The following is a 27,895-nucleotide window of genomic DNA, read 5'->3' as shown; positions in this document are numbered from 1 at the left end:
GTGACTGTTTTTGTACAGGAAAGAACGCCCTCCTGCACAAAAACAATCTTAAATGGCGATTTGCTCATTCTATGTGTGCTACAGAATGCAGCACACATAGAAAGAGCAAAACACGAGGACAAATGAAAGCATTTTTCCTCGTTGCGCCATGCTAACGCCATCCCGGGGGTGATGTTAGATTTGGGCGCTGCCTTCATTTTACAAAAACCCATAAATCTGAGGCAGCGTCAAAATGCAATGCAACACCCATTGCACGCCCCTTCCTCGCAAAGTGATGCATGTGAAAAAAGTGAAAAAGTGGCTTAACGCCACCTTGTAAATACGTGCAGGGCATTGTGCCACCGGAATGTCACGAAAAGTGACGCTCCGGTGGCTCTAGCGGCTATTAAACATGCCCCAATATTTTTGTCAGACGATAGATGAAAGCTTTTCTGACATAAACCTTGGCACATCCTCCTGAAAAGGGAGAGCACTTCAGTATCAGAGCTGGTGTGCCTGGGCTGCTCGTCCTCCCATATATTTTTTATAAGTTTCAGTTTTTTGCATGTTATATATGTTTAGGAAAAAATATAAATTAATACAGTCTTGCCAAGGCCAGACTTATTTGCTTTTCCACTGCAGGTTTTATTTTAGGTGGACAACGGTGTGCCTGTCTGCCAGGTGAAGACAAATCACTTTGTAAGGTCTGGGTCCGAGGAAAATAAAAAGGGAATAAGGAGTGTGTCAGTAATCGACATGCACCGCATTGTGGACAAATGTAAAACGTGTATAGCTCCTGAACATGTATGAAAGGACTGATCTTTAGAGTTCACTTAAAAATGATAACGGACAACCGCTAGATGGCAGCATTCGATGCTAACGAAAGAACTGGCCTGGTGGAGGCTAAGGCAAAAACAATACCTCACGGTGCCTTGGGGGTTGTGGTTGGGATTCACTGCAAAGTTGCAAACAGAAATACTGACTACATTTTGACACAGACCCAAAAATGCGAATTTTGTGGAAGGAGGATCTTACCTCTGCCGTCTGCAAGGCACCGGTTGTACCCCACAGGGCTGAAGTACTCAAAGACAAATACAGCGACAGCCGACACAATCAGGAGCATGACGAACATCATCACCCAGACATCAGCACTGAAGGGTTCTGGGAGGAAGAGAGAAGGAAGGCGAGCTTAGGACATTTTCAAAGAAGAGCCGTCCGCAGGAGACACTGCCTGAGAAAGTGAACGGAGATGCTTCATTTCATGGCTCTGGTGCTGCTGCTATCCACCGAAATGAGGCTACATCTGATCCGGCGGCAGTATCCACCTCTCCTTCACTCACAGGCCTGATACTCACTGGGGCTCCCTGTCAATCACTGACTGGCTGGGGGGTGCTTGGTTCCACCTGCTTCATCACTGATGGATTCTGTGGCAGCCATCAGTCGTGGATTCTGGGAGCTGCTATCGCTGGTAGGTGCGTGGCCACACTCCCTCTAGTAACTAGTGGCGCTGCCTCCATTTCCTACAAGTTACGTAACTTATCTTCCATTGCATAAAGAAGACACTTCCTCTCCAATGTTTATAAGTACCAACACCTCCCCTCCATTACATGAAAGAAGACACTGCCCCTCTATTGAATATGGGTGCTGGCACTTCCACTCAATTGCATATGAGGTAAGGCACCTATATATTATTACCTAGGAAGGCAGAAGGAGAGACAGTTCCGTTGCTGCGCGAGACCATGACGCTGATACCCGTCTCAATGAAGGGGACAGAGAAATCAACAACTTCAGACCGCTCCTCGTTGATGGTCAGAGATCCCACTGCCATGTATGCTCGCTTTGTGACCACCTGGAGGAAGAGAGACGTAACCACAAAGCCACTCAGAGACAGAAGTGTGGGGTCAACCGAAGGTTGAACAAGCACAGAGCCAATCAGAGAGAGAGATGTGTAGTAACCTGAGGAACGTGTTAAGGGCAAATCAAAGATGGAGGTGTGGGGGCTGCTAAGGGAGACACAAACACAAAGCCAATTAACGCTTGTGGGGCTAACCAAGACGGGAGCAAGGGGAACACTCAGCTGGGGTCATTAACCTTGTAAGAATGGTCGGCACTGAGGGGCAAAGGGTCTTTATTACTCTATGAGGGAACAACACTGAGAGGCATTGCAAACACATACATTCCCTCAGAGTGCAGGGGACACATACTCCCTCCGCCTAAAGAAAACAGATACATACCTCGCCTACCAAACCATTCCAGGTTCCATTGATCTTCTTTCCGTGCTTGCCGTTAGTCACCAGGTAGAGGTCATAGGTAAACTTGACATTTTTGGCAATCTTCTTCAGAATGTCAATGCAAAAGCCCTTACAGCAGCGTTTTATGTAATTACCACCTTCTTCTGTCCGGTTCCTGTAAAGAACAAATGGGGTGAGTTAGGACACAATTTTCACGTGACACGAGTTTGCAGCTCTGCCTAAATGAGGTTGTTGATATTCCAGCATCTTTCAGAAATTAAGGCCTTTTGCTTGTAGTCTTTAGAATAAATAACTGCCTATTAGAATCGGCTATGTCTGCCATATTGGGTACCCTATAGCTCTGACAGACAGTGGGAGGAAATTATATTCCCCAGATGAGCACCTGCCCAAATTAGGTTATTTGTAGAATTACATAATCGTTTGGAAACAAATGACAACTGCTTGTAAACATTCCTAAAAATTGATAAAATTAAAAGGGGTCCCAATCTGACACATACTCGAGACGTATCTGCTTGCGGCACGGCACAGTGTTACGCATGCACGTGCCACTTAGAGGGTCCACATCCTCCACAATGACAAAAGGTGCCTCCTCCAGAGTGACAATACTCAGGTGGTCATCCTCACGCTCTTCAGAGTCAGGGTACAGGTCGAAGCGGGGCCATACATAGTACTTCATCTGCAGGCCCCGGTCCTTGTACTTCCCCACCTGGACAGAAGGGGACAAAAAGTGAGCGTTGAGAATTAAAACTGCTAAAGGTCTGAAAGAATGAACATCACATCACAAGGCAGGAAACTTCAGGTTCATTGACTAACAAAAAGCAAATTACTGAATTGTAATGTCCCACCCACTGCACTGAGGCAGCATCATGGGGTCTTCCATTATCACACTCTTATTGTAAACAAAACATGTTCGGCACATCAATAAATATACGTATGAATTAATTTCAGCATTGTGAAATTACCTTCCACCTTTCCCTGAACTAAGACATAAGACCTATTTTCATCCATATTTAAGCCCCCTGTCCCACTGAACCTTTTTTAGTCCCTAAACAGGGCACAAGTCGGGGGTACACATGGGTGGGCTGCGTACACTCACTATTTTCACATGGTGGACACAAGGAGAAGATGGGCCCTACTGTAAAATGCTGAACATGTCTCGGTGTAATTTTCAGACAAGGGGACACATTCAGCGGGGCCTGCACAGTGCCTGCTTTCGATCGAGCAACAACATGCAGGCGGGAGGAGGCTTTCATAATTCAAGCTCCTGCTGGGCCCATAACAAAGGCCAAATTTAAGGGGCCTTCAGGCCTCCTTTTGTTGGAGTGTCATTATCTGGAGCCTAATCTCCAGATGTAAATACAGTGGAGGGTAAACAAAGGCTCATAGCTTGTTAGCACTTCACAAGTACTTATGAGAGGTACATTTTGAGTTTGTGCAGTCCTTGTGTATGAGCGATATGCATGCACTGCTGCAAGAAAGTCAGATGTGTTGGTCTGTCAAGGTATTTACAGAAAATAACAATTTAAATACTGCTATTTTTTTTATTTCTGTTATAGCGCTACTCAACAAAAAGCAGGGTGTCAGAGTGCTTTAAATCAAACACACTCATTACATTGACATTCAGTTGCACAAGTTTGTACATCAATGTTCAGGATATGGTACATAAGACAGTCAGGGTTACAAGGTGTAGGAGTCATATTGTCCTTCATAGCTCACTGCACTATATTAGAAGGAATACAATATATGAAGTGCAAGTAACAAAAGTATCTCTTTATTAAAAGCAGTAACCCACTTACCTATCTACTTAAAATAAAAATCTGTCATCTGTGTGTTACATGATGTGCTTTGCAGGAGACACATTAACCATCTATGCTACTTTCAGTTGAAAGGGGCACTAGACAAAACACAGATTTTTTCAGTAAATGCATTAACCACCAAAGCTATCTTACCATTATTATTCTCTCAGATTTACTAGGAACCCAAAGATCTCTGCAGCAGGTGTCTTAACCCCATAATTTATTTTGAAATTTAAATTTTGCAACCGATTAAACAGAACAGATTTACTGTCCCATTTCTCCTTGTCACCAATTTCTTTGTGGCAGAGTTTTAATAACAAATGTATACATTGAGATACAGATTTTGCATTAGGGTTGTGTCACTTTTCTGGTGTGACCCTGATGCATAAACTATTTTGGGATTTATAGTGCCACACAAACCCTGGTTGAGTTTTGTTTAAAAAAAAAACATGAACGCAAGACAGCACATTATCCTGCATTACGTTACCTTGTGTCAGGTAGGCATTATATGCGAGGAGTGTCTGTATGTATACTCATAATGCACTGAAATCTACTCATGATAGCATATGTGTAAGGTCTTTAGATCTAATGTCACTTCTTTTGATGTCACTTCCTTTAAAGTCAAGGATTGTGGTGCCTCTTCCTGTGATGTAACTTCCTGTAATGCCACGTGCGACATCACACGCTGTGATATCACTTGCATACTGCCTAACTTGGCAATCCCCCACTTCTTTTTTTAGGACTTGTGCCCTGCCCCTAACAACTGCACCCATTCTTACAATAAAGACTTGTTTGCAATCAGTCATTTTATTACTACAGCATAAAACAATAAACAGAAATACTTTTAAGAGTGGCAAATAAAAACTAAGAACAACAATCACTACCATGCGGAGAATACCACATGATAGAAGATTTTATAGCTTCAAAAAAGTAAACAAAATCTATGGTGTAGGGTTCTTTCTGGTTCTTTCAGTAAATCAGCAGTCAAAAGTTCAATGATGGGAAGTAGATGCCCACCAATAAAAACCTCTTTATATCAACACTTCTGTTTTATGGAAGGTGTACACGCCCTTAGGAAATGCTGTGTCTCGCATGAGGACTGGGGGACAACAGGGTCAAAAGAGGGTCCAAAGTCCCAGTTACGTGCATCAAGATTGGTGTCCCTGTTGTCAGTACCTTCTCTAAAGAAAATATACATCCGAAAATCAAAACTGGAACTTTTTTGCAGTCCTGTTTTGCTCTGTTCTTAAAATCATTTGTTACCAACTACTTCACATCAAAAACACATTTTCAACATCTAAATTATTTGTCTTTTATTTTCACAGAGATCAATTTGTTGTATCAAATTTTCGATCTGCCATCCTCCATGGTCTTTCCACGCATAACTTCATTAAAGAGATAATCCTTTTCTGTCTCTGGTGTGCAAATAAGGCTCTAACTGAGATCCTTGAGTTACTATATCAGGATTCAAACACAATCACCTTAACAATCTATATATCAGCCACCATTTGTGGAGCCACCCTATTCTTCTGACCCTACGATAGCTGACTGAATGGCTCACCCTCTGCATTGTTTAATCTCATCCTCATGTCTTAAGACTCTTCTCTATTACTGCTCTCCCAGCCCTCCTGCAGCCTTCCTGGACCCTTTCTCCAAACTCTTTGCTCTGAGCCACCTTGGCCAGGCATATATTCATCCTGGGAAACATCTGATTAACTTCCCAACTTCACGAAATGTGCATACCACACAGCCTGTCTCTCCCAACACCCACTCAGTATCAAAGATAACTAGCTCAACCTTACCCTATACACAGTGTTAACCAACAACTACTGGTCACCTCTCCCATGCCCCAGACTAATACATTCATAAGACTTTTCCAAGACCAGTTAACTTTTCTAGGAAGCTTTGATGGCTGCAATCCTCATAAAGATTTTCAAACAAACCATATTGTAAGCAGCTCTTTACTGCCTATGGCCGCAACACCCTTAACCTCTTCACTGCCTATGACCTCAGTGCTCCAAACTCCCTTCTGTCTTTTGCCTTCATGGCAATCCATAACAACATCAAACAACTGAGGCTAGAAGATCTCTGCATTGAAGGGGCCATCTTAGATTGGATATCCTCCTACCTTTCTGACAGATCACGCATCATGTTATCCCTGCCTTACTCTTCAAATATTTCCTCACTGACTCTTTCATCCCTCAAGGATCTATCATCTCTTCAGGATATATATTAGCTTGCTGTGGGACTCATCAAGCTCTTCATTTAAGACTGTGACAGTTATGCAGACAACATGCAGTTCATCCTCTAGCTTGGAATCTTGTTTGCCTGAACCATAGCCTCTGAGATATTGTTCAACCACCTCAAACTCGACTCTTCAAAAACTGAGATACTTAGCACCGGACACTGGAAGTATTACCAGCCTCTGACCATCTGGCTCCAGGAATTTGAACCACCTTTGATGACATCGACTGAAATAAGAAAGCTGGCAGTGATCACGGATTCCAACTTGTCAACAGCACAGAAAGTTTTTCAAATTTAATTGAACTGAATCAAGATACAATCTGAGAACACTGCAAAATATTTTTACTCATCCAGGTTTCATTTAGAAATGTAAACCCTGCAATTCATCTGTATGCCATTAGGCCATGACTGCCCTGACAGAGTACATGCAATATTCCAACTCCGCCATCACTCCACTGGTTAGACCTTTTCTTAAAGAAAATATACATCAGAAAATCAAACTCTAGAACTAACTGCCAGCAAAGATAAGAAGCGTCCATAACCATCTGAAATTTAAGAAGGTAACAAAGACCTGGTTGTTCCCTAACAGATAACGACCATACTGTAAACATTGAAGTAACTGGAAGTCCACTGAAGAGGTTTCAAATTTGCCCAAATTGGTTGTTTTATAAAACTGTTTTCCCCTCGTCTTTCAAAAGACACCTTAATAGCCAAACAAGACAGTCTTCCCATTATAATTCAGAAACCTCCAGCACTCCTCATGATTGTACAAGAATTTCGCCATGCTTGTCAACTGCGAGGAGCTAGGTTCCAACACTCATGCATCCTCCAGTTTTACAGCTTGATTTAATGGTTAGGCCCCCAATCTAACTTGAGCTGACCCAGAAAGGCCCCTGCTTGCTCTCGCTAGGTCAGCTCAATTCAATCACCAGGGTGATGTGTGATTCGTTTTCCAAGTACTTCACCCTTCCCAAGTGCTGGAGGTTGGCATCATTGCCTTGATGGTTATAGACGCCACCCAAATTCTCTCGAGATCTGTTGCCCACATATTCAACCCTTAGCTCGCATCCAGACTTCTTCTCATGACTCCTAAAAGGAGTGCCCTACCCTTCACATGTCTTGCTTGATCCCACACTTCTAGTCAGTTATCAACATATTGCAATACCCCTTTGGCTTTATAAAGATTGGAAAAAACTGTAATCTATGAACTCTGAGCTTTATCACTAGATCAAGACTCTTGCCAATCTAGTCTCCGAACTTGGCATGCATTGAGACATCCTTCCTATCCATCTGGGGTGCCATCCTTCTCCTCATTGTGGCTTACTGTTGCTGTTCATACTTCTGGATCTATATGTAACCTTTGTCATGCAGTACATAGCAACTCCCTGGATCACAAGCTCCTTTCACCCCTTTCCATGCCGCTTCCTTTACTGTTATTTTTTTTCTCACCACCAGAGGGCACTGCGTAAGACCCCAAGGATCTGTTGTGATGTGCTCCCTGTACCTTTCAACATAGCCGCACATGGATATGCAGAGACATTAGTCGGGCCTGCTGTTTTTGTTTTAAACTGACCAAAAGATGGTTTGTGGCTTGAGATTCACACTCCCCTGTGAGTATGGCACTGCAGTGTCCAAGGACTCAAATATCTTCAAGAGGATGCAAAGAGCGAGGTGCAGTTAAAAGACTCCACAACTGACATCAAGCACCGGGCATTTTGCATGGAGCTCTACTTGACTCTCAACTAGGGTTGCCAACTTTTTTTTGCAGTTCTTCATAGAAAAACACTGGCCGGGCTGGTAAAAACTAATTGAGGAGTCAACTCTACTAGCAAAAGAGCAAAGAGTTACATCCAAAATGCAATACACCATTCATAAAATACTTTAGGGAAAAGGCCGGGAATATCTAAAGCAAACTTTTGCCTGCTACACCCCAGGAATTACCTAAAGTCAGGTAATGCAAAACTAACATGCAAAGAATATCTGTAGGGTAGAACTAGGAGTGTTGATCCTATCACTCTGAAACACAATGAGCCCAAAGTTGAGGGGCAAACCACACCTGCTCTGTTCAATAGAGCCACAAAGACTAATTGTTTCCAGGGGGGGGGGTTCAGGTACACACCACGCCAGAGCGGGGGCCTCCTCCTGGCTTTAAAAACTATTGGACTTTCAAGCAAGCAGTGACCAGACCCTACATTATACATATCTGAAAAACCAACGAGACAGATCCTATGTGACACACTGCATTTCCACTTCCTTGGTCAGAAGGCCATTTAGTAAGTTCCACATTAAATGTAATTGAAATGCAGTGAAGCGTCCTTGGGGTGACATGCTGGTGCTACAAAAGACTTAATAAACACATAAATACCAAACAAATTATGGCATTTCAATTCTATATTTGCCTCCATTTTTAGTAGCTGCATCATGGGACCCTGTTGTATTTAATTAGCTTTCATATTTCTCCTCACGTGCTTTCCCGTGCACTTGTTCATCTTCCTGGATCCTTTCCTCACTCTCTCATATTGTAAAGTAATGATCTCAAGAATCCTGCCACATAAAGTCACTATTAATGGTGTTGAGTTGTAGGATGCAGGTTGCTGAAAGGGGTACAGGCATGGACTTACAGTTGAGGTGGTTGGTGTACCTTACATGACATACACGAAATGCAGAGGTTTAGGACTTACATCCTCCCATGTGTAGCGTGCCACAGAAAGTTTTTTTTTTTGTTGCAAAATGGGGTCTGTAGGAGTAAACGTCTTCACTAGAAGGTAAGAAAACAGATATCTTTGTTGGGCTCCGCAGCCAGCCGTGTTTTCTGCTCAAGAGCATTAACTATTGATAAGAGGAAAGACACAGAATGCCGATATTTTACAAAGGTGAACAACCTCACACGTATCTGATGGCACCAGGGCAGGCTCAATGGAGCATGAACAGTGATTTAAATGAGCTGGTACTCACAGGTACTAAGTACCCACACCTAATTTAAAAGTACAATACTGATATTGGTAGAGTATCGACTCTTCTAAGTAGTACCCGGGTACTATAGGACAGTACTTTTTTTCCATTTAAAGCGCTGGGCAGGCTTTATGAGACTGAAAGCACACTTTAACCCATACAGGAAAGTCTTCTGGCTCTCAAGCGTCTTGGGTCTATTATTCTTATGGATCTCCTAAAAAGGACTTGACTTCTTTCTCTTCTTGTAGGAAGACATTGACGCTCAAAAAGTCTGCGTAAAAGGCTGGGAGTTCCAAGTGGAAATTATCACAATTACCAGCCCCCCGATCAACCCAGAGGTGGTGGGTGGAAGGATCCAAAACTTTCTCCAGACTTGGGAAAGAAACACCTCAGATCTGTGGAGTTTGAGCATTATCAGGAGAGACTATCACATAGACTTCTTAGACTATCCTCTAGATTCGGGATTCATCCTTACTCCTGTGCCCAGAGGCCCAATCAAGTGCAAAGCTCTGTTTGAAGGGATTGGCGGCTCATGGGACAAGAAAGCCATTGTTAAGGTACCCCAGGTCGTTGAGGGCAAAGGAAATTATCTCAGTCTTACATGCCAATACTGTACTTGAAGAAGGTAAGATACTGGATTTAAACTGTCCGCTTCAACATGGTGACACTGCAAAGCGTCCTCCTGCGGATAACCAGCCAGGATTCTCTGACCTCTTTGCAGACCTTCAGGATGCTTACTTGCACAATAAGATCCAGGAGGAGCCACGTGGCTTGTAGTGAAAGACCTTCTGTCTTTTGGGCTGAAATCAGCCGCAAGTGTATTGACTTAGGTGCTAGCACATATAGGCGAATTGCTACATCAAAGAGGATTCTTTCTTCATCCTTACCTCGATGACTGACTTATTCATTCTTTATCAAGGGTTCTATAAGAATAAAAAACAGCAGTATTACTTGCAAATCTAAAGGAGCATGGATGTTTGATAAACTGGGAAAAGCTGCAGCTGGTTCCATATCAGGACTGGAACTTCTTTGGAGTAAGATTTTGGAAATATTTGGGTCTGATAATCCTCCTAGAGGGAAGAGCAGTCAAGGGTCAGTCTCACATTTTGAAATTCCTACCCCATTCAACTCCAACTGCAGGCCTTTAGTTGCTAGTTTATAGGGGCCTAGTGGAAACAATATATTTGGTCCTGTGGGCCAGATTTTATCTGCATAGGGTGATTAAATATATCCTAAGCTAGAGTTAGAGTCCGATATGTCAGGATCATTCTCTGCATATCCCGATGTCCCAGGTGGCGAGACAAAAGTTGGTCTGGTGGTGGGACTCTCAGAATCCTGTCAAGGTGTTCCTCCCTCTCTGTTGGTCGTTAGGACAGATGGAAGTCTAACCAGGTGGGGGGGAACACCATCAGATTCATGGGCTTTGGTCTCTGTTTCAGAGTCATAAATTTTCCAATTGGAGGTAGCTGGTTTCCGTCTTTGTGGCTGTGATGGCTTTTTCTCATATTTTGAAAGGGAAAGGAGTTACAGTCAGGACAGACAATGTGACAAAAAATGTTTACATTGGAAAATAAGCAGGGGATAAGATCTGCAGCCCTTTCCAAGATCTTGGATCAGATATTTGTATTAGCGGGAGAGAATGTAAGATTGATTTCAATAGTCCACATTCAGGTGATCTGCGCCACTTTAAAGTAGTAGATGTTCTGTCCTGTCTGTCACTTCAAGGTGTTCTTTATGCCTTTTTTTCAATTTCCCCAATCCTCAAAATGGAAGAGGGGGTAGGGATAAGGTGTTAATGATTTTGATAGCTCCAGCATAGCCCATCTCAAGTTGGTTTTCTCTTCTGATATCTATAAAAATATCTTAGGAGATCCTTTTGCCCACAGTTCCTCATCCCTTTGCATTTTCAAGTTTGTATCAGGAAACCTTGTTGAAGCTCAGATTATTGGCCTGGAGGTTGAGCGGTTAGGAATGAAGAGTAGAGGTCTATCAGACTCTTTATTTTACTCTTCAGGCTTTGATAAGGGCATCAGTTTTGAAATAGTATGGCATGCATTGGGGATCTTTTAGTGAAAGATGTGTTTCAAACCAGCTGGATCTTAAGTTTGTTGATTTAGTTCATGTTCTCACTTACCTGCAGGATGGGTTCTGATTAGGGATTAAAGTTTCCATGTTGAAATCTCAATGGGCAGAAATTTGAGCCTTCAGGAGAGGATGGATAAACTTCTCAGACAATGAAGGCTTGGTTCAACATCTGTTCAGGGGGTTCAACAATATCCAACCTTTGGCTACTCTTGTTGTTCCTGCTTGGGATCTTTTGCTGGTTTCAGACACTTTCAAAGACCCACCTTTTAAACTGTTAAAGTCAGTGAGTGTTAAGATCCTGGCCTTGAGGATCTTCTTTTTAGTAGCAATAACTTCTGCTAGGTGACGAGATGAACAGGGGTCCCTTTCTAGTAAGCATCAGTTCTGTAAGATATTTGAAGATAGGGTCATACTTCGTCCTGGGCCTTCCTTTGTGCTCAAGGTCAGTTCCTCCATTCATGGGAAGCTAGAAGTTATGTTCCCTGAATATCTTCCATCTCCAGAGTTAGAGCAAGAGGCTAAGCTCAATTTTTGTGAATTGTGGTCCTGCCAAGAAATGTGAGAAGCTTTTGCTTTCTTCCTTATACAGATGGAACAAGTTTTTAATCTCCTTAGCCTGCAGCAGTGGGATAGCCATTGCCTCTTGTTGTTCCAGGCAGATCTACAAGGGGCTGTCAGCTACTCTTGCAAAAGTTCAAGGGACTTCGGTTCCAGAGACTTGCAGAGTGGCCACCTGGGTGACACCTTGTACCTTTGTTAATCATTATTGAAATATGCCAGAGATGGCTTTAAAGATGTTTTTGATTATACAGTCCTGTCCTTTATAAAGTGATTAAACCAAGGTTGTGTATTTTGAATACGTTGATTAAAGGTTTCGTTTCAGCATGCAACCTTAGTTATAATGGAATTGTTTTTGTGCATATAATGAGGTCAAGGATTGAAGTGAGGGAAGAACAAGGAGGTAATGCATCTATGTCTAGTCTCTCACTTTAATTCATTTCTATCCTCTCTCCCACCCTGTTTTTTCCAGGCCATCTAATTTTGGTTTACCTTTTTCTTAATACAAACAGGATGGGTGTGTGTGTGCGTGGGGGGAGCTTTACTTTGGGATTGCTTGGTTATTGGTGCATTGGTCATTACATCATGAGGCTGGTCTGCCTCATGATGTAATGAATTCATACGAGGAAGTAGGACTCAGAGCAATTCAGTTTCCTTGATTTGGGCATTCACATACACAACACTCGTAGCTGCCACAGAATCACTCGGATCAAGCAGTAGCAAAACCAAAACATCTGGTGTTGACTGACAGACTTTTAGTGCTGCCAATGCCTCTTTTGTTTTGCCATATTTTTCAAAAATGTAATTACTGAGGCGTTTGCAGGGCCCCCACCTAATTAAAAAATGAACACTTGCTATAAACGAAAATACTTTTTTTGGTCTCATAAAGCAATCATTCTACAAATAGCATAAGTATTTGTACAGGGCACGTTCGCCCATAGGCCTCTTGGCACTGAATAACAGATGTTTATTGTTACCCATCGCAAAGGTACTCATTTTATCGACCTCAGAATTTTGAATGAAAAACTGAGTGGACCCGCCGCGATCTGGACCTGTGACATTGAGGTCAAACGCAGGCCCCTACAGTGGACGCATTAGTCCACTTAGCCACCAGACCTGCTAGTACATGTGGTTCATTTAACTGAAAGGAACTTCATTGAGTGGATGTGCACTGTATGAGAGAGTCGAATGTCATCTCTGATAGTAAACTTATCCAAAGGCTGACATGGGCTGATCCACTGCCCCGTGCTATATGCTTTAGTAGACAGAATGCGTCTGTGAATGACACAACGGTAGAGCAGTGGATGAAGAAGGCTGGCTAAAAGCCCCTACATGTAAGTATATTGCATATATAAATGTTACCAATATCAAAGGGTCTTGGCTAACTCCAGGCCTAAAAATGCTGGTAAACAGAAACAGTTAAACATACATATGCGCCAAACACATAAACAGAGACATTCTTAAAGCAGACATAGTTATAGAAAAATACATTACAAAATGCATACGCACAAAACATAGAGAGAAATAGAAAGTGAGATACACACAGATTAAGAGAAATTCATAAATCCAAAGATATACAATTAAATAAAGAAACAATAATAAATGTATACCTTTCGAAGCACAAAGAACAACACGCACACACGGAAATTCAAAGACTCACAGTGAAAAAACAGACACACACATAAATCCATTCCTAACTGACAGAAAGTCATACACAGAAATATACAAAACCTCAAACAAAAACAGACATACATAGATATACACACTGAAAAACGTAATACATAATGAATACACAAACTCAGAAACAGAGGCTTATATGGAAACGTACAAACAGGCACGCACACAAACAATGAAATAAATATGAAATAAATACAGAGACGCAGGCCAACAGACAGGAACATTCATAAGCTGAAAACACATATATTTCGAAATCTCAAACCACACAGAAATAATAGCATGCACAAAAGCACGTAAACAGGCCAATAAGGCCCCAGAGATGCACACAGAAACACAGACAAGCAGGCACCGGAACAAATGCATAAATAGAAGCAAAGACACGGACACCACATACATACTCACTTGCAGACATATCCGCCCCCCGCACACTGGCCCTAGATAGATCAAAGCCGGGCCAGAGCCATGATTCTCATTTCTAATTCAGCCTGGGGTGATTTACCAGAGCTCAGTAAATAGAGATGTTTGCATCCTGGACGTTTTGAGAATCTAAAACGTTCTTCGGCAGAGGAAAAAGTTCAAAGGTTTTCAGAAAAAAAGCATAAAGTGTAAAAATTAAGAGGATACAGTCACACCACACCGCTCGCATTCTTCATCACGCTCCTTTCTCACGTTGCTGATCAGTACATTATAATATTTCATCCCCAGTACCAACGCGCCCCAAACTGATGCTTACTAGAAAGGGACCCCTGTTCATCTCGTCACCTAGCAGAAGTTATTGCTACTAAAAAGAAGATCCTCAAGGCCAGGATCTTAACACTCACTGACTTTAACAGTTTAAAAGGTGGGTCTTTGAAAGTGTCTGAAACCAGCAAAAGAGTAGCCAAAGGTTGGATATTGTTGAACCCCCTGAACAGAAGGTTAAACCTTTCCCACCACTAAAGAATTAGTCTGCCTATGAATATAATAATAAAAAAACGAATGTTGTTTTCCACAGATCTCACTACTGAGGCACCTTTCTCCAAACTATTTCGCACTTGTGAAACCACAATGACTGACAACCGATTCGGCAATTCGGGTGCGTTTTTCACGGTCTATTTGCCCAACGACGTTTTTTTTGCACAAAATCGGCCATGTTTGTGAAATCATGGTTTATCTTTCGCCTGCGCTGGTTCACAGGTTGGACATCGACTTTCTATGACCTCTGATTCAAAGCGACCTATGTATTGGAAGGTTGTATCACAAAATCACCAGTCGCAGGAATAGCAGTACGACCTGCCTAACGAATATTAACTAAACAGGTTATTTATGCCCCAGTGTGATTCGCTACAAACACAGGAATGACGTTACATGCCCTTTGACCTCCACTCACTCACACACACACACACACGCACATACACATAGTTACACGTACATACACATTTACATACAAGCGTACACCTACATACACTCACTCTCACATAAACACACTCACCTGCAAGCATGCAAACAACACACATTAAAAATCATTTTTACTTACGCCAGCAGCCATTAAAAGGGCATATGCTAGCTAATTGCACTCCATTTTTATTGCAGTAATAGCGAATAATTTATTTTGAAGGCACCAGTGGTGTTTTTTTTTTTAATTTCAAAGGATTTTATTGAAATGTAGTAGGTATATAAGAGGTACAAATGTACATGATGCAACGTAGATATAGTCATCCTACTATTTTGCGCAAGATGGCAACATTTATCATGCCTGAAACTCAGCGTGGTAGTATAATAAGAATGATGAAAGTGTTTTTATTGTATCTAAATGGATATAATAAAATATATGAAAATTTCAACAGTTTCCATGCTGTCTCTTCTAAACAATAATATTGTAACATGAACTAAGAACATCAGTGTACCATCAGTCTGACAAAATAGAAGAAAATGACTAATGAAACAAAGAAGTAGATGGACAGAAAAGCTCAGGAGAGAAGAAGGGATTGGAGAAAGCCTGGACGAGAAGATGGTTGATGATGCTGGGTTACTGGCCAAAGAGTTATCAAAATGTGGTCTCAAGGGTCTGGGCTCTTATTCCAAAAACAGAACTGAAAGAGTCTTGGGCTGACTATCGAGGATGGCTTTCTTGGAGGTATGTGTCAAGAGCACTCCACAGTTCCCAGAAAGAAAATAGCGATTGTGATTTCTGGAAATAAGTGCTGTCAGCGCTTCTAATGAAGCAGAGCCAGGCCCACAACACACAACACATGGTATGAAATATTCAGAGAAATTTTGCATTCTGAAAGGACCATTTTAGATTCTATGGGCAGCATAAGATCAATTAATTGGAGCTCTGTAGAATTCAGAATTGGGACAGGTAAGGGTATATAGATGCCTAGGAGAGCTGTAATGGTGTCAACAGTAATTGAAGTCTTAAATATATGTTGTAACAATGTTTGAATTTGATGTGATAGTGGGTGAATAAGTTTACAGTTAAATAGCATGGGTACTATGTCCCTTGGCTCTAATTTACAGTTCCAACCAGGGTTTGAGTCAGTTAAACCAAATTTATGAAGTTGAATAGGAGTTTAATAGGCAATGTGGAAGATCCATAGTCTCATTTGCACTCAGACTGGTGTAATATACTGTACGTCTTAAAGAAATAACTCAAAATGTTTGGCCCAGCTGTATGTGGAATATCAATCCCAGAGTGGGCTCTTTTGGAAGTGTTTGATATGTTAATAGCTTTCCGAGTGAGTTGTGGTTTGGGTGTAAAAAGGAAGGTATACATGTTTGTTTGTTTAATTATTTACTTTCCAGCGCAAAACTTGTTTTGCGCAGGAAAGTGACTAAAAGTAAAGCAAAGTAGTGCAAGGCTCTGCTTTGCATTACTTAGCATTAACTGGGTGTTACAAGGGCATTCTCACGCAACCACCCACTCTTTTTGTCGCAAAACGGTGTCTACTAAAAATGTGAGACAGGGTTATGCTTAAAAAAATAACGACTTTTTGAAATCAAGCGTTAAAAGGAGAAAAAATTGTAATTCCTCCTTTTTCTTCTCACTTTGTATGTGTGCTCTACTGTGCAGTACAAAAATCTATGCAAGACTCATGCACACACCCTTGCACAATGGCGCAACGGCTAAAATCTGCGCCAGCGCTAGGGAGAGGGGAGCAGAGTGTCATAGCTCTGTAGATATGGCGCTTCTCTGCTCCCTCCCTGTCATGCAAAGTAGCACAGCATTAATGGCTGCTGCGCTGCATTGGGTGACGGTTTAGTAAATATGCTCCCACATCGCCCTGCCTTTGTGAATTTCCCTAATAGAGATGGGAGGTCTGGAGTGTGAATATTACACACTAACCTTAATGATGCTATTATCTTGAGAAATTCATGAGTCTAAGTTAGTGAGTTCGTGTTTGAGTTGTAATCCAGCAAAGGAAATAGGATTGGTTTGTGTACCCAGATGCTTAACTAAGTTGATTCACTTTGTTGCCTAGCTTTCCCAAAAGATTGCAGTACCATCAATCTTGACATGTTTGTTCAGCCACAAGGAGGAAGAATCTGAATTAGGTATTTTTAACAGTAGTTTTGTGTCTAAAGTACATAGGGCATCAATTGTGCAAATAATAATGACATATGAGTGCCGAAGATTAAGGTGATTAGTGTTGTGTGCTGTGAGCACTTTTTGAACGTCTGGAAGTCTGACCCCACCATCTTTTTTGCTCAATTTAAAAAAAATTGTGATATCCTTGCTTTAATTTTTCCCAAACGAAATCTAATGTTAAGTTGTCTAGGGTTTTAAAGAAACCCTGAAAGAATGTAATTAGTGGAAGTTAATTAGTGTTCTTACCATCGTTTTTGTGGCCTCCAACCCGCCCTATCATGTAATAAATTTTGGTGACCATTGTAAGAGAATCTCTTTCACCTTAAATATAGTTTTGCTTTCATTTAGTGTCAAAGTATCTTTGGTGTCTCTTCCGAACCACATACCCAATTATTGTAATGCTTTATTTTGGCATTTTAACCCTGTGCTTGAATAACTGAAGGGAAGCAATGAAAGTTAAGTGGAAATTTCTGGTTTTTCTTTGTTAGGGAGTAGCCGGATACATTACAATAGCCAGCTATCGCCTCCTAAATGTAAGCTATTGCATTATTAGCCTCTCCTGCAAAGATCTGCATGCCATCAGAGTAGGCTGTCACTTTCTGTGATACAAGCTCGAAAGGAATTCTTTTAATGGCTATAATACAGCTTAATGATTCAAGGATGGGCTCAAAAATAATAAAAATAAGAGAGGTGAAAGGTGCCAACCCTGCTTTGTGCCTTGTTGTAAATTAAAGGGTTTTGAGAGCGAACCATTTATTCTCAGGGGTGCTTGAAAATTGGAATTAAGAGTGAATGCCATTCTAATGAAGTTGTTCCCCAGGTCAAATTTATGAAGAGTGTCTCTAAGAACAGTCTGTGAAACTCTTATCAGTGGCATTTTCTGCATCTAAGGCTATAGCTGCAGTGGCAGAGTTAAGTGTTTTAGCTCTATCAAGGACGAGCCAGAAGGATCTTATCAGCGGCGGTTCCCTCGTTGGAGCGGAGGAGCGTTGCCCCCCCCGCACTGCTGTGCAGAAAGCGTAATGAATAAAATGATTTTATTACCATTTTATTTTTGACTCTTTCTGCCAGCAGAGTGCGAGGGCAGGGCTGGGCCATTGCGTCACTGATGCCAATGACTGGAGTAGGAGTGGCCACTTCAGTTTGAAGTGACATTGTAGGTTCGGCCGGCTAACTTTCTACAGCCAAACCGACATGTGCAATTCAAACCTCTCCAACCTGGTTGTCTTGGACAGCTATGTTGGAGAGCAGGCCCAGGCATACCGTGCCTTTTGAAGCATGGAGCCGGCCCCCTCCAGCCAATCAAGATGCTTTTTTCATGCTGCATAACAGCATGAAACAGTCCCTTGACTGGATGAGGGAGCTGGATGTGGGCTTTGCGTTTGGAGGACGTACTGCCGAAGAATGAGGACGTGCTGCAGAACAATGAGCAAGGTAAGTGTTTTTTTTAAATATTTATATTAGTGTGTATGTTATGTGTGTATATTATGTTTGTAGTTTTTTGTGTGTGTGTTTTGTGCCCCTCCAATTAATTTGCTACCAACCGCCACTGGATCTTATGTTGTTGCATGCTAATCTTCCTTTTAGAAAATCAGGTTGAGCAGGTTAGGTTAATAAATTGAGAAATTTTTTCAATCATGTTGTAAGCACTTTGGCATATATTTTGCAATCGATGTTATAAATGAGATTGGATGATCATTCTTAATATCTAAAGAAGTTTTACCTCCTTTTGGTATTACAACTATTGTTTATCCCTAAATAGTTAAATTTTTGGCCAAATGCAAGAAGAGATTGTGCAATAGTGTTAGAAAAGATGAGGTGTACGTCTTCCAACATGTACTTCTAAAACCATCTGGACCAGGCAATTTCCCTAGTTTTAAGGTTTGGATAGATTTTAGTATTTCTGCTTGAAGAGTTGTTAAGTATTCACAGCTTTTAAAGTCAATGACTTTATGAGGTTGTTACAGATTTTCTTATAGAAGTCTTTGATTGCTTCTAGTATTTCTTCAGAGAAGGTAAGGTATAGGGTGGTGTGGTTTCTTTTAAAGAGATGGTCAAAATGTTTTTCCCGAATTTTAAAAAGTTAGCTAGATATCTTCCAGCTTTTTTTCAATCATTTTTTCTGCTTTCCTCATCGAGACTCATTTATGTGCTGCACGACTTAGGGTTTTGTTGACTTCATATTTCAGTTTTTGCAATTCAGAGATGCATGCAGTGCCTTTGGTGCAACTGAGTGTGAATTTCGGATCTTTATTCTTGAGATCTAATTTGTTTAAGCACTTTCTTGTTTTTGGCAGCCATCAAATTAATAATGAACCCTCTAATGGTGGTTTAAGAGCATCCCAGAAAAGCCTCAGCAGTGTATCCTCTAACTTGTTCTCATTTATGAAATTATATCCTCCTGCATCACCTGTCCCAATTCCTTATTATAAGCAATGATATCATTAATTTTCCATTGTTTCAAAGGGGGTGAAGGAGTATTAAATTTCAGCTCAAGCTAGATACAGGCATGAACAGATATTATTAGTGGTTCAATGTTATGGGAAAAAGTGTGTTGAATGAGTCAATCTACTAAACATAATCGATCCTTGAGTAGGCATCGGTGGGATGTGAATAAAATGTATAGTCACTACCTGTTGGGTGATGGGTCCTTCATACATCTACCAATTTGCACAGGTTCAGAAATTGGGCAAGAGGTTTAGTGGGTTTGAATTTCACATTTGATAACCTGTCTAAATTCCCATCCATTGGAAGATTAAAGTCCCCTCCCCCCAGTAATATGCCACTATTATGTAGTAAATGTGACAATACTTAATTTAGAGAAGAACAAAATGCCAGATCATTGATATTTGGTACATACATGTTAACAATATAAAATTCACTGTCATTATTCTTTGCAGAAAAAAACAACATCTACCAAAATTGTCTCGCTAGTGTAGCATAGCAGTTATATTAGACTTTTTAGGGCTCAAAATATTTACCCCATTTTTCTTTTGGTGAGTGGAGGAGCTAAAACAATTGCTGAGCCATGTATATTTAAAGTTTGCTGCAGCTCTAGGACCAATTCTAGTCTCCTAAAGAAGAATGACATCCCCTTGAAGTCTACGTCAATTATCAACTATTTTTTTACTTTTGACCGGGTGGTTTAAGCCCTTTCTATTCAATGCAAACACTTTCAATGTTTGGGTAGCGTTAGTTGTCATAAACCCTTAGTGTAACTACAAATGTAGAAATGTCTGCAAACATCTGGTTAAAGTGAGCATAGAGATATGTGGTATGAGGGCTATATACTAAAATGGTATAGGTAAGGGGTTGTGATCTAGAGTCAGTCCAGGCGAGAATAGATAAGGAAATAGATAGGAAAGTAAGGAGAAGCAGGAGTAAGGAGACAAGAGAGCAGAATAAAAACAGATACAAAGCCAGATAAATCAAAATCGACCCAGCTAATCCATTAAGAGCCCTGAGGCTCTTCAACTGACCCTTTGCTATCAATATGGACTGAGGGAGTGCCACAAGGAGCCCCCTCAACAGCAAACATCATTATAAACCGCAATCAGATGTCAATGAGTGAAAACATTGAAACATATAGTAACATCAAAATGAGTAGGCCTCCCCCACAGAACCTGAGAGACAACCATAATTGGTGGAAGGAAAGCATTCAGAAGCAGATCAAAAGATATATTTGAACTTGGTAATTATTACCAGAGCAACCTACTCAGGTCATCTAAAGAATATGAAGGATATCTCAGACGACAGTAGATCAGGATGAACTGGGGAAACATTGCATAGTTTCATAAACAAAATAAACTGTTCCTATATCACAGAGTATAAAACAGCAAGAGGAAACCCACTCCATAAACCTGAGATTATGCTGCAGGAACAAAGCACAGAGAGACACAAAACAAGTTGTTAAATACTTGCAAGAGGATATGTAAGGACTGGCATTGCACAGATATCCAAAGCCAATGGATGAAGGAGCAGCTACAAGAACCTTTGTTTACTGATCCACTGCGTTATTCCTGATAAACATTTATGAAGGTCATTCGGATTGTTGAAGCGCCTGGCTTATCATTGAAGATGATTTTGAAGTGGGAAAGGCCCACAAAATAATGTAGGAATGAGAGTTCTCTAAATTGCTTTCTTAGGTTGTGAAAGCCTTTGCTACATTGTATCGTGTCCCTGGCAAAGTCTTGAGCGATACCAATTCTTGCTCCTTCCCGGTTATGTATTTGTGGTTTTCATATTTTGAAAAATGTATTCCGCATGTTTGTTTCTCAGTGGTATGAAGATCATATCTCAGGCGAGTTTTGTTGTTTGGACTGAATCCATGTGAGCTTTACCAGAAGGAACTTCATCCACGCTCTTGATTTCAAAGTCTTTAGTGAAGAGTATGTTTAGTGTACGATGGATCCAAGATTCAAAGAACTCTGCACAAGAATTAGCTGTATTCTCAACTCCTTCCAGAAGACTGAATATTCTTAGATTGCCTCTACGATTCTGATTTTCCATGTCTTTGATGTCTGAGGAGAGAGCAGCATTTATTAAACTTAGAGATTCAAAGAGTTTTTGCGATTTTGATCATTCATCCTCAAGATAGCTGATAAGGGATTCAGTTTAAGTGATTCTTCCAGCTAGGTCTTTAGTCTTTCCTTAACCCATGGATGTCAGCTTGCATGAGATCTGTATTTGCCTTTGTTCTTTAGGCCAGACTGTGCAAAGATGAAAGTCTCTGTAGTATAAAGCTCCATGTTAGTGGTTTGATCCAATTTAAATTTTAGTGGTGAATCTGGAAATGGGGAGTAAACTTGGATCACTTTTGACCTGCTTTCACATCCTTGGTCTCCTTCATCTCCTTATTTCTGTCCTCCGCTATGCCTCGAGGCAGGGTTCTGCTGAGGCGCAACTTGCTAGAGAAGATACTCCATAACAAGGTCAAGGGTGTGTATTATTGCTAAATCATACAAGTAGAACCTCATCTGAATTCCATAAGTATATCAAAATGGGGGAATTCACATTTTTCTAAAAGCCCCGTGAGACAATGAGACGGGTTAGATCCGGCTGTTCAGATGTACAAAGAACTGTCTCTATGCATTCAACACAATTACAAATCCATCTCTGGATCACAACGGAGGCCTCAAAACACCGTATATATAATGCCTAAACACTGTGTGACAAATATAAATAACAAGGGAAAAAGGTGCTTTAGTCAGCAGGTCATATGGGAGAAATAAGTGGGAGAACAAAATCAGAAGCAGTATGAATCAATAAGGGCATAGCAGGCTGTGTGCCAAATGAGAAACTATACGGGCTGAGAGTGCTCATTCAGATATTTTTCTTATGAACCTCATGACGGTGGCCATTTTGTCCCCAAGTCTTATGCCTGACCCTCCAATATCCTCCATATGCTTTTACTGTGAAAAAATCCCCCAACCGTTTCTGTAGCTTTTCAAAGAGATTCGTGTGGGTATGTGTGCAAGGTTGTCAAAATGACAGAGGACCTTTTGGTTGCCTGATCTTGTTTTACTGTGTTCGATCCAGTTATGACAAGATATTTCTGGGGATAGGGACTGTTAACTAAGAGAGGCTGGAGCTCACGGAGTTCTATTCCGCGGAATTCTGTGGAGTTGCCTAAAAATTATGTGGAATTCCGCTGAGTTCCGCATTTGTGATGGACTGCCGTCTGCCCTACCATCCTGGCGTGAATGCTTCTGATCTCAGAAGCGCTAAGCAGGGTAGGGCCTGGTTAGTACTACTAACCAGGCACAACCCTGCTTGTGCTTCCAAGATTGGGTGCATTCAGGCCAGGGTGGTATGCGGTAGGCAGCGAAAGCTGTCATTTCAGTCTTCTTGTGCTGACACAGCCCACCAGCATGGAGCCTGATGCTCTCCACACCTGCACACTTCTCTTCACCAACTGCCCTCCTTCACAAACTTGCTAAGGAGGGCCAAGCACACACCCTGTCTTGCACCAACCTGCCAATCCCTTCCTCTGCACTTACACACAGCCTCAGGCCACCCTTTCTTTTTCTTTAGGGACCAGCACTAGCAGCAGCAAACCAGCTCACCACCAGCAGCCTGGGATTTTCACAAAGTTCCTAGCCTTGCTTGCCAGTGGGCTCTAAGGCACTCTCTCAGGATACACACATCTCTATCTGGTGGGGGCTGCCAGAATACCACTCTGTAGCTGATGCTTCCCCACTCTCCAGCTTTCCCTGCTGGCCTCAGTACCGTCCCTCATAACACCACTTCCTTTCCCAGGGACTCTAGGGAGACAGAGGTTCTTTTGAAGTGGAGCTCTGAATGCAAGTTTCCCCTTTTCCAAGCATAGACCCCCCTCATATGCAAATCCTGTCCATGTCCAGTGCCGGACCCCGTGTGCACATAGAAGAAAAAGTGAAACGAGGGTCTGACCTGGGACCAGGAAGGTCCCCATTACCAGCGGCCTGGCTCTCTGTCTCCTTCTGCCCCCTGCTCCCGGGCTGCCGAGGACAGTGAAAGGAGGAAGGCCTGGACCCGGAGCTGGCATTGGTGCAGCTCCTCAGCAGCAGCTGGCAGGAAAAAGCAAAGCCTGACGTAGCGGGCAAATGATTTCTTCATTTTGGGCCCAGGGTAAACAGCAGCCCAGGTATGGGCCACACAGCGCAAGTGCACACTGTCTGCGCTTGCCCTATGTGGCCCATAACTGGGCTGCAGTGCACACGCCGGTGAGCTTCGCTCCGCTGCCAGGCTAGCAGTGTTTTTGGCTGAACTCTGCGCTCCAAGCAGAGCGCAGAGTGCTAGAAACTCTGTTTACTCCACCAGCAGAGTGGAGCTCATCACCCACCGCTAGTGTTAACCATCACAACAGGTGTTGCGGGCTGTCAAATCGGGAATCTATGTCAGGTAGTGTTAAAACATACATCTTACGAGATCACTGGAGTGGAGGATTCAGGTGGCCATCTCTTGTGAGTGCAAGCCAGGGCCCCCAGTGATGCTTTCTTAAAAAAAAACATCTGGGAAAACCACTGCCTACTCCTCCCACTATCCAACCAAGGTTACCCAACACCATTTGCAAAGGGGAAGATGTCCCAAGGAAACACCAAACCCTTTGCAAATCACTTGCTGCGTCCTTTAAGATATCAATAACTGATAAGTGGTTTGCAAACGCAGTTCTGGTCATAGACCATTGATACATGGCACACCGGATCACAATTTGAAGGGATGTCCCTTTCATTCTCCTTCCTAATTGTGATTCATTATGGATTGCTAAACCCCTTTTGTGAGTTGCCAAAGCTTTTCTAACTTGCAAAATGGGTCTAATACATACCTAGAAGCCATTTTGGGGTCACAAAACCTTGTGATTTTGCAAATTGCAGGGTTTGACATTTTGACTGTGTTTCTCCTCCGCTACCTCTACAATCCACTCCATGGTGTGAACACCTTAACTGACAGAAATATATTCAGAATACGCCTGTGTGAAAAGTTTAATCCAGCTATGTTATGGCCAAAACAACATTATAGAATTCTTATTGTTGGAGAATTTTAGAGATGCCAGACAGTCCCTTTAAGATGCTATCCCTTAGAATAAATGTATGCTGTAGGTATACGCCACCAGAAAGCTTAGCAGTCCCTCAGGCTACACATGTTACAGGCACAATGCCTTACGCAGCCGGGCTAGACCTCAAGGTGAACATGTGTTACAAGGTGTGAAGCTGAGTAATCTCTCAGGGTGCATATGTATTACACATGCAGAATCTTTTTACACAAATTGTCAAAAATATGACAAAATATCAGAAATAATAGGGAAACTCACAAGCTGGACTGCTCCTTCTTGATCACCGTCTTCCAATAGAGAACACACAGATTGCCCATTAAGTACCCTGCTCATTTGACACTGGTAACAACGGACAACATCAAATCCACCCTTGAAAATCATACCTATCTCATGAGACAGTCACCTGTATCAATAGTTACACACTGCTAGGTTAGCCTGATTACCTTCTCTACTTTCATCATTACCTGGGTCAACTGAGGTGCTAGAAGTTCCAAGAGCTACAAGCTCATAATCCTCATTCCTCCCATCCATTCTCAGACCCACGCCAGCAGCTGACTCACCCACCTCGACTAGACACTGGTACCGTTTTGGCCCAGAGGTATTTAAGCCCTCCCCTTTTCGGATACGCCGCACTCTTGATCTTCCCCTTTAGTTTTGCTCATATTCTTTTTATAGGGTAAGGACTTTGCTCTCAGAGCTGAGCTCTTCTCGGGGTACACTGAAGTTAAGTCAGATGGTAGAAGGCTTGCACTGGATTCTGGTGGTTTTTCACAAACCTTAAACAAGGACCTTTAGGAGGGGGTAATCTTTAGTTGCTTCCTATGGGATATCTGGACTGCCTTGGGAGCCCTCCGTGTTGAGTCCTGATCAGGTGGACCTTTATATATTAGGGGTACCTTCACCCATCTTGTACTGAAGTTCTTTCCTTCCCTCAGGGTCTTCACTTGTACTTTTACAGGGTCTGCCAGTAATTTATCTTTGCCTGAGGGAGTTTGGTCCTAGAGTTTAACAAATTTCCCACTTACCTGTGCCGTACTCCTCAACGAGAATCTATTTGCCTCTCATATTTCCCCCTCATCTGCTGGTCTCCAACCACTTTCCTACCTTTAGGGCCACAGGTTTGTCTTCCAACCTCAATCGCTGACTCTGTCTGCTTCATTTGCCTCTTCCCTCTTGCAACACAAAGGATCGTCCATCAGCTGTCTCATCTTGGGGGCCGCAGCCACCACTGACTTGCCAAAGAGCTCCAGGGCAGACTTGCCGATGCTGCCTCTACCACCGCCGCTCCTCTTTCTCAGCGTGACCTGGAAGTGAGTCTGCAAACTTTCCTCTCTTCCTGGGCCATCCTTTTCCAGTGCTCTCCCTCTACGGCCCCCAGAGGCTCCCCTGCTCTCCTCACTGTACTTGTCTCACTGCCACCGAGGACAGCCCACGCAGTCCATCAGCATTCCTGATGAGCTGCCTGGCCTCACCACTACCCAAAAATTATCGGACAAACTCCCAGGTATGTTTCCTAATGTGTTTCATCGTCCTCCTCAGTATCAACCATTTCTTTAGTGCCTCACTCTGTAGGGCTCACCTGTTGCACAGCCATCTCAACCTGGTGCGTTCCACACTCAGACGCTAGCTGGTTCTCATGTGTGACCGCAGACCAGTTTGCTAAGACAGTTATTGAAGTTTCCTGCAAAAGAGGTTAGAAGTGTTTTTTTGTTTCTCAAACAAATCAAAAGGAGATACATGCGAGTGGCTCACAGAAAAGTTGGATGTTCATTCTCAAAGAACCCGAGCTCTGGATGATTCAGTAGAGGAGCTAAAGGAATCTACTTCCCATGACAGGCAAGAATTGGATAGATTGAAGGTAAAAATTAAGGTGAGCCAGGACAGACTAGAATCGGTGGACAATAACTCAAGGAGAAATAACATCAGACTGTTAAATGTGCCAGAAGGAAGGAAGGTGGATGATATATAGGAACTAGTAGTGGAGCTACTGGTATGTAGTGGCATTTGAGAGGGTCTCGAGAAGATCATGGCAAAGGTTATTCAAAGGGTACATCTGTACCCTTTTCGGAGGACTGCGAATAAGAGCAAGCCCTGTAGGATTTTGGTGAACTTCCTCACTTACTCCATCAAACAGAAGATTTTGAATAAGGCTTTAAAGACAGGCTCTCTAAATGGAAAAAACTTCTCTTTTGAAATTAGATCAGATACCTCCCATGCTATCTCAAATAGGAAGTGGGAACTAGGAAAAAGGATGGATCAGTTTAAGAAGATTGGGGGGTGGGGTCAGCCCAACTGAAATTCCCGGCAACTTTGAAGGTGATGTTTAACAATAAAATTACAATTTGAGAGACCACGAAGAAGAGGATGAACTGCTTGAGAAGATGAGATCCAGTCAAGTTTGATAGCAGGATGGGTAGATGTCTTCTCCTCTTTTTTTTCTTTTTCTATAATACGTTAGGTACATATGCTGCCTCTGCTTTTTCTTTTCTTTTTTAGATATAGCACCTGAGTATCCCTGGTTGCGTACCAAATGGCTACCATAGCCAAACAGAGCTTGGGGAGGGTTGTCTGTGGGGTGGAGAAGCATGGGCTTGGGGAGGAGAGCACAGGGGGGAGCATTGAGTGAAAAAAACAATATAAAAAGATGTCCTCTAAAGCCACTGGATCTCCAGGATGGTGTAGAACCAGAAATAGTGATGGACGTTAAAGAAATACAAATCTTATCTTGGAACGTTAATGGGCTGTGAGTGAGGACTAGGAGGGAGAATATTTTTCAGTATTTGAGAGGTGCTCTAGCCCAAATAATTGTTCTGCAAGAATCACATCTTTCTAAATCTGAATGTCTAGATATTTTCAGGACAGAGAGGTGGGTGCAGCATATCGCACGTATGGTCCAAACTGGTTATTTGAAAGGAGTGATTATCCTCATTAAGAAACAGTAAAGAGCTTCTTTATTGGATTATAAGGCCAATAGAAAGAGAAGTGTTATACCGAGGGTTAAAATAAATGAATGAACTTACATGCTGGTGGGATACTATGGCCCAAATGTAGATGATATTGAACCTTTGTAAAATTTGTGCCTTGAGTTGGTAGATACCCCGATCCAATAATTATGTCATGTGACTTCAATGTTGTGATGTATAACTTTTTAGATAGGTCAAGCAACAATAGATCAGTAGCTTGCCCTAAGTCTCAGGTATTTATCAGTTCCCTAATGAAACAACTGGCCCTGTCTGACATTTGGAGAGAG

The 27,895-nt window shown here is 42.2% G+C and overlaps 1 protein-coding gene across 1 annotated transcript in view; it reads right to left on the bottom strand.

The window, feature by feature from the left end:
* GRIN2B (glutamate ionotropic receptor NMDA type subunit 2B) overlaps positions 1-27,895 on the bottom strand; it is a 396,105-nt gene that overhangs the window by 39,439 nt on the left and 328,771 nt on the right. The window contains exons 6-9 of the mRNA XM_069231240.1: positions 2,729-2,937; positions 2,214-2,385; positions 1,675-1,828; positions 1,015-1,140 (exon numbers count right to left, since the gene is read on the bottom strand). Of these exons, the coding sequence (XP_069087341.1) occupies positions 1,015-1,140; positions 1,675-1,828; positions 2,214-2,385; positions 2,729-2,937 (661 nt within the window). The remainder of the gene's footprint in view (positions 1-1,014; positions 1,141-1,674; positions 1,829-2,213; positions 2,386-2,728; positions 2,938-27,895) is intronic.

This window comes from Pleurodeles waltl, chromosome 4_2 (genome assembly GCF_031143425.1).
Source record: "Pleurodeles waltl isolate 20211129_DDA chromosome 4_2, aPleWal1.hap1.20221129, whole genome shotgun sequence".
Classification (NCBI taxonomy): domain Eukaryota; kingdom Metazoa; phylum Chordata; class Amphibia; order Caudata; family Salamandridae; genus Pleurodeles; species Pleurodeles waltl.
This window is presented reverse-complemented; position numbering and strand designations above follow the sequence as displayed.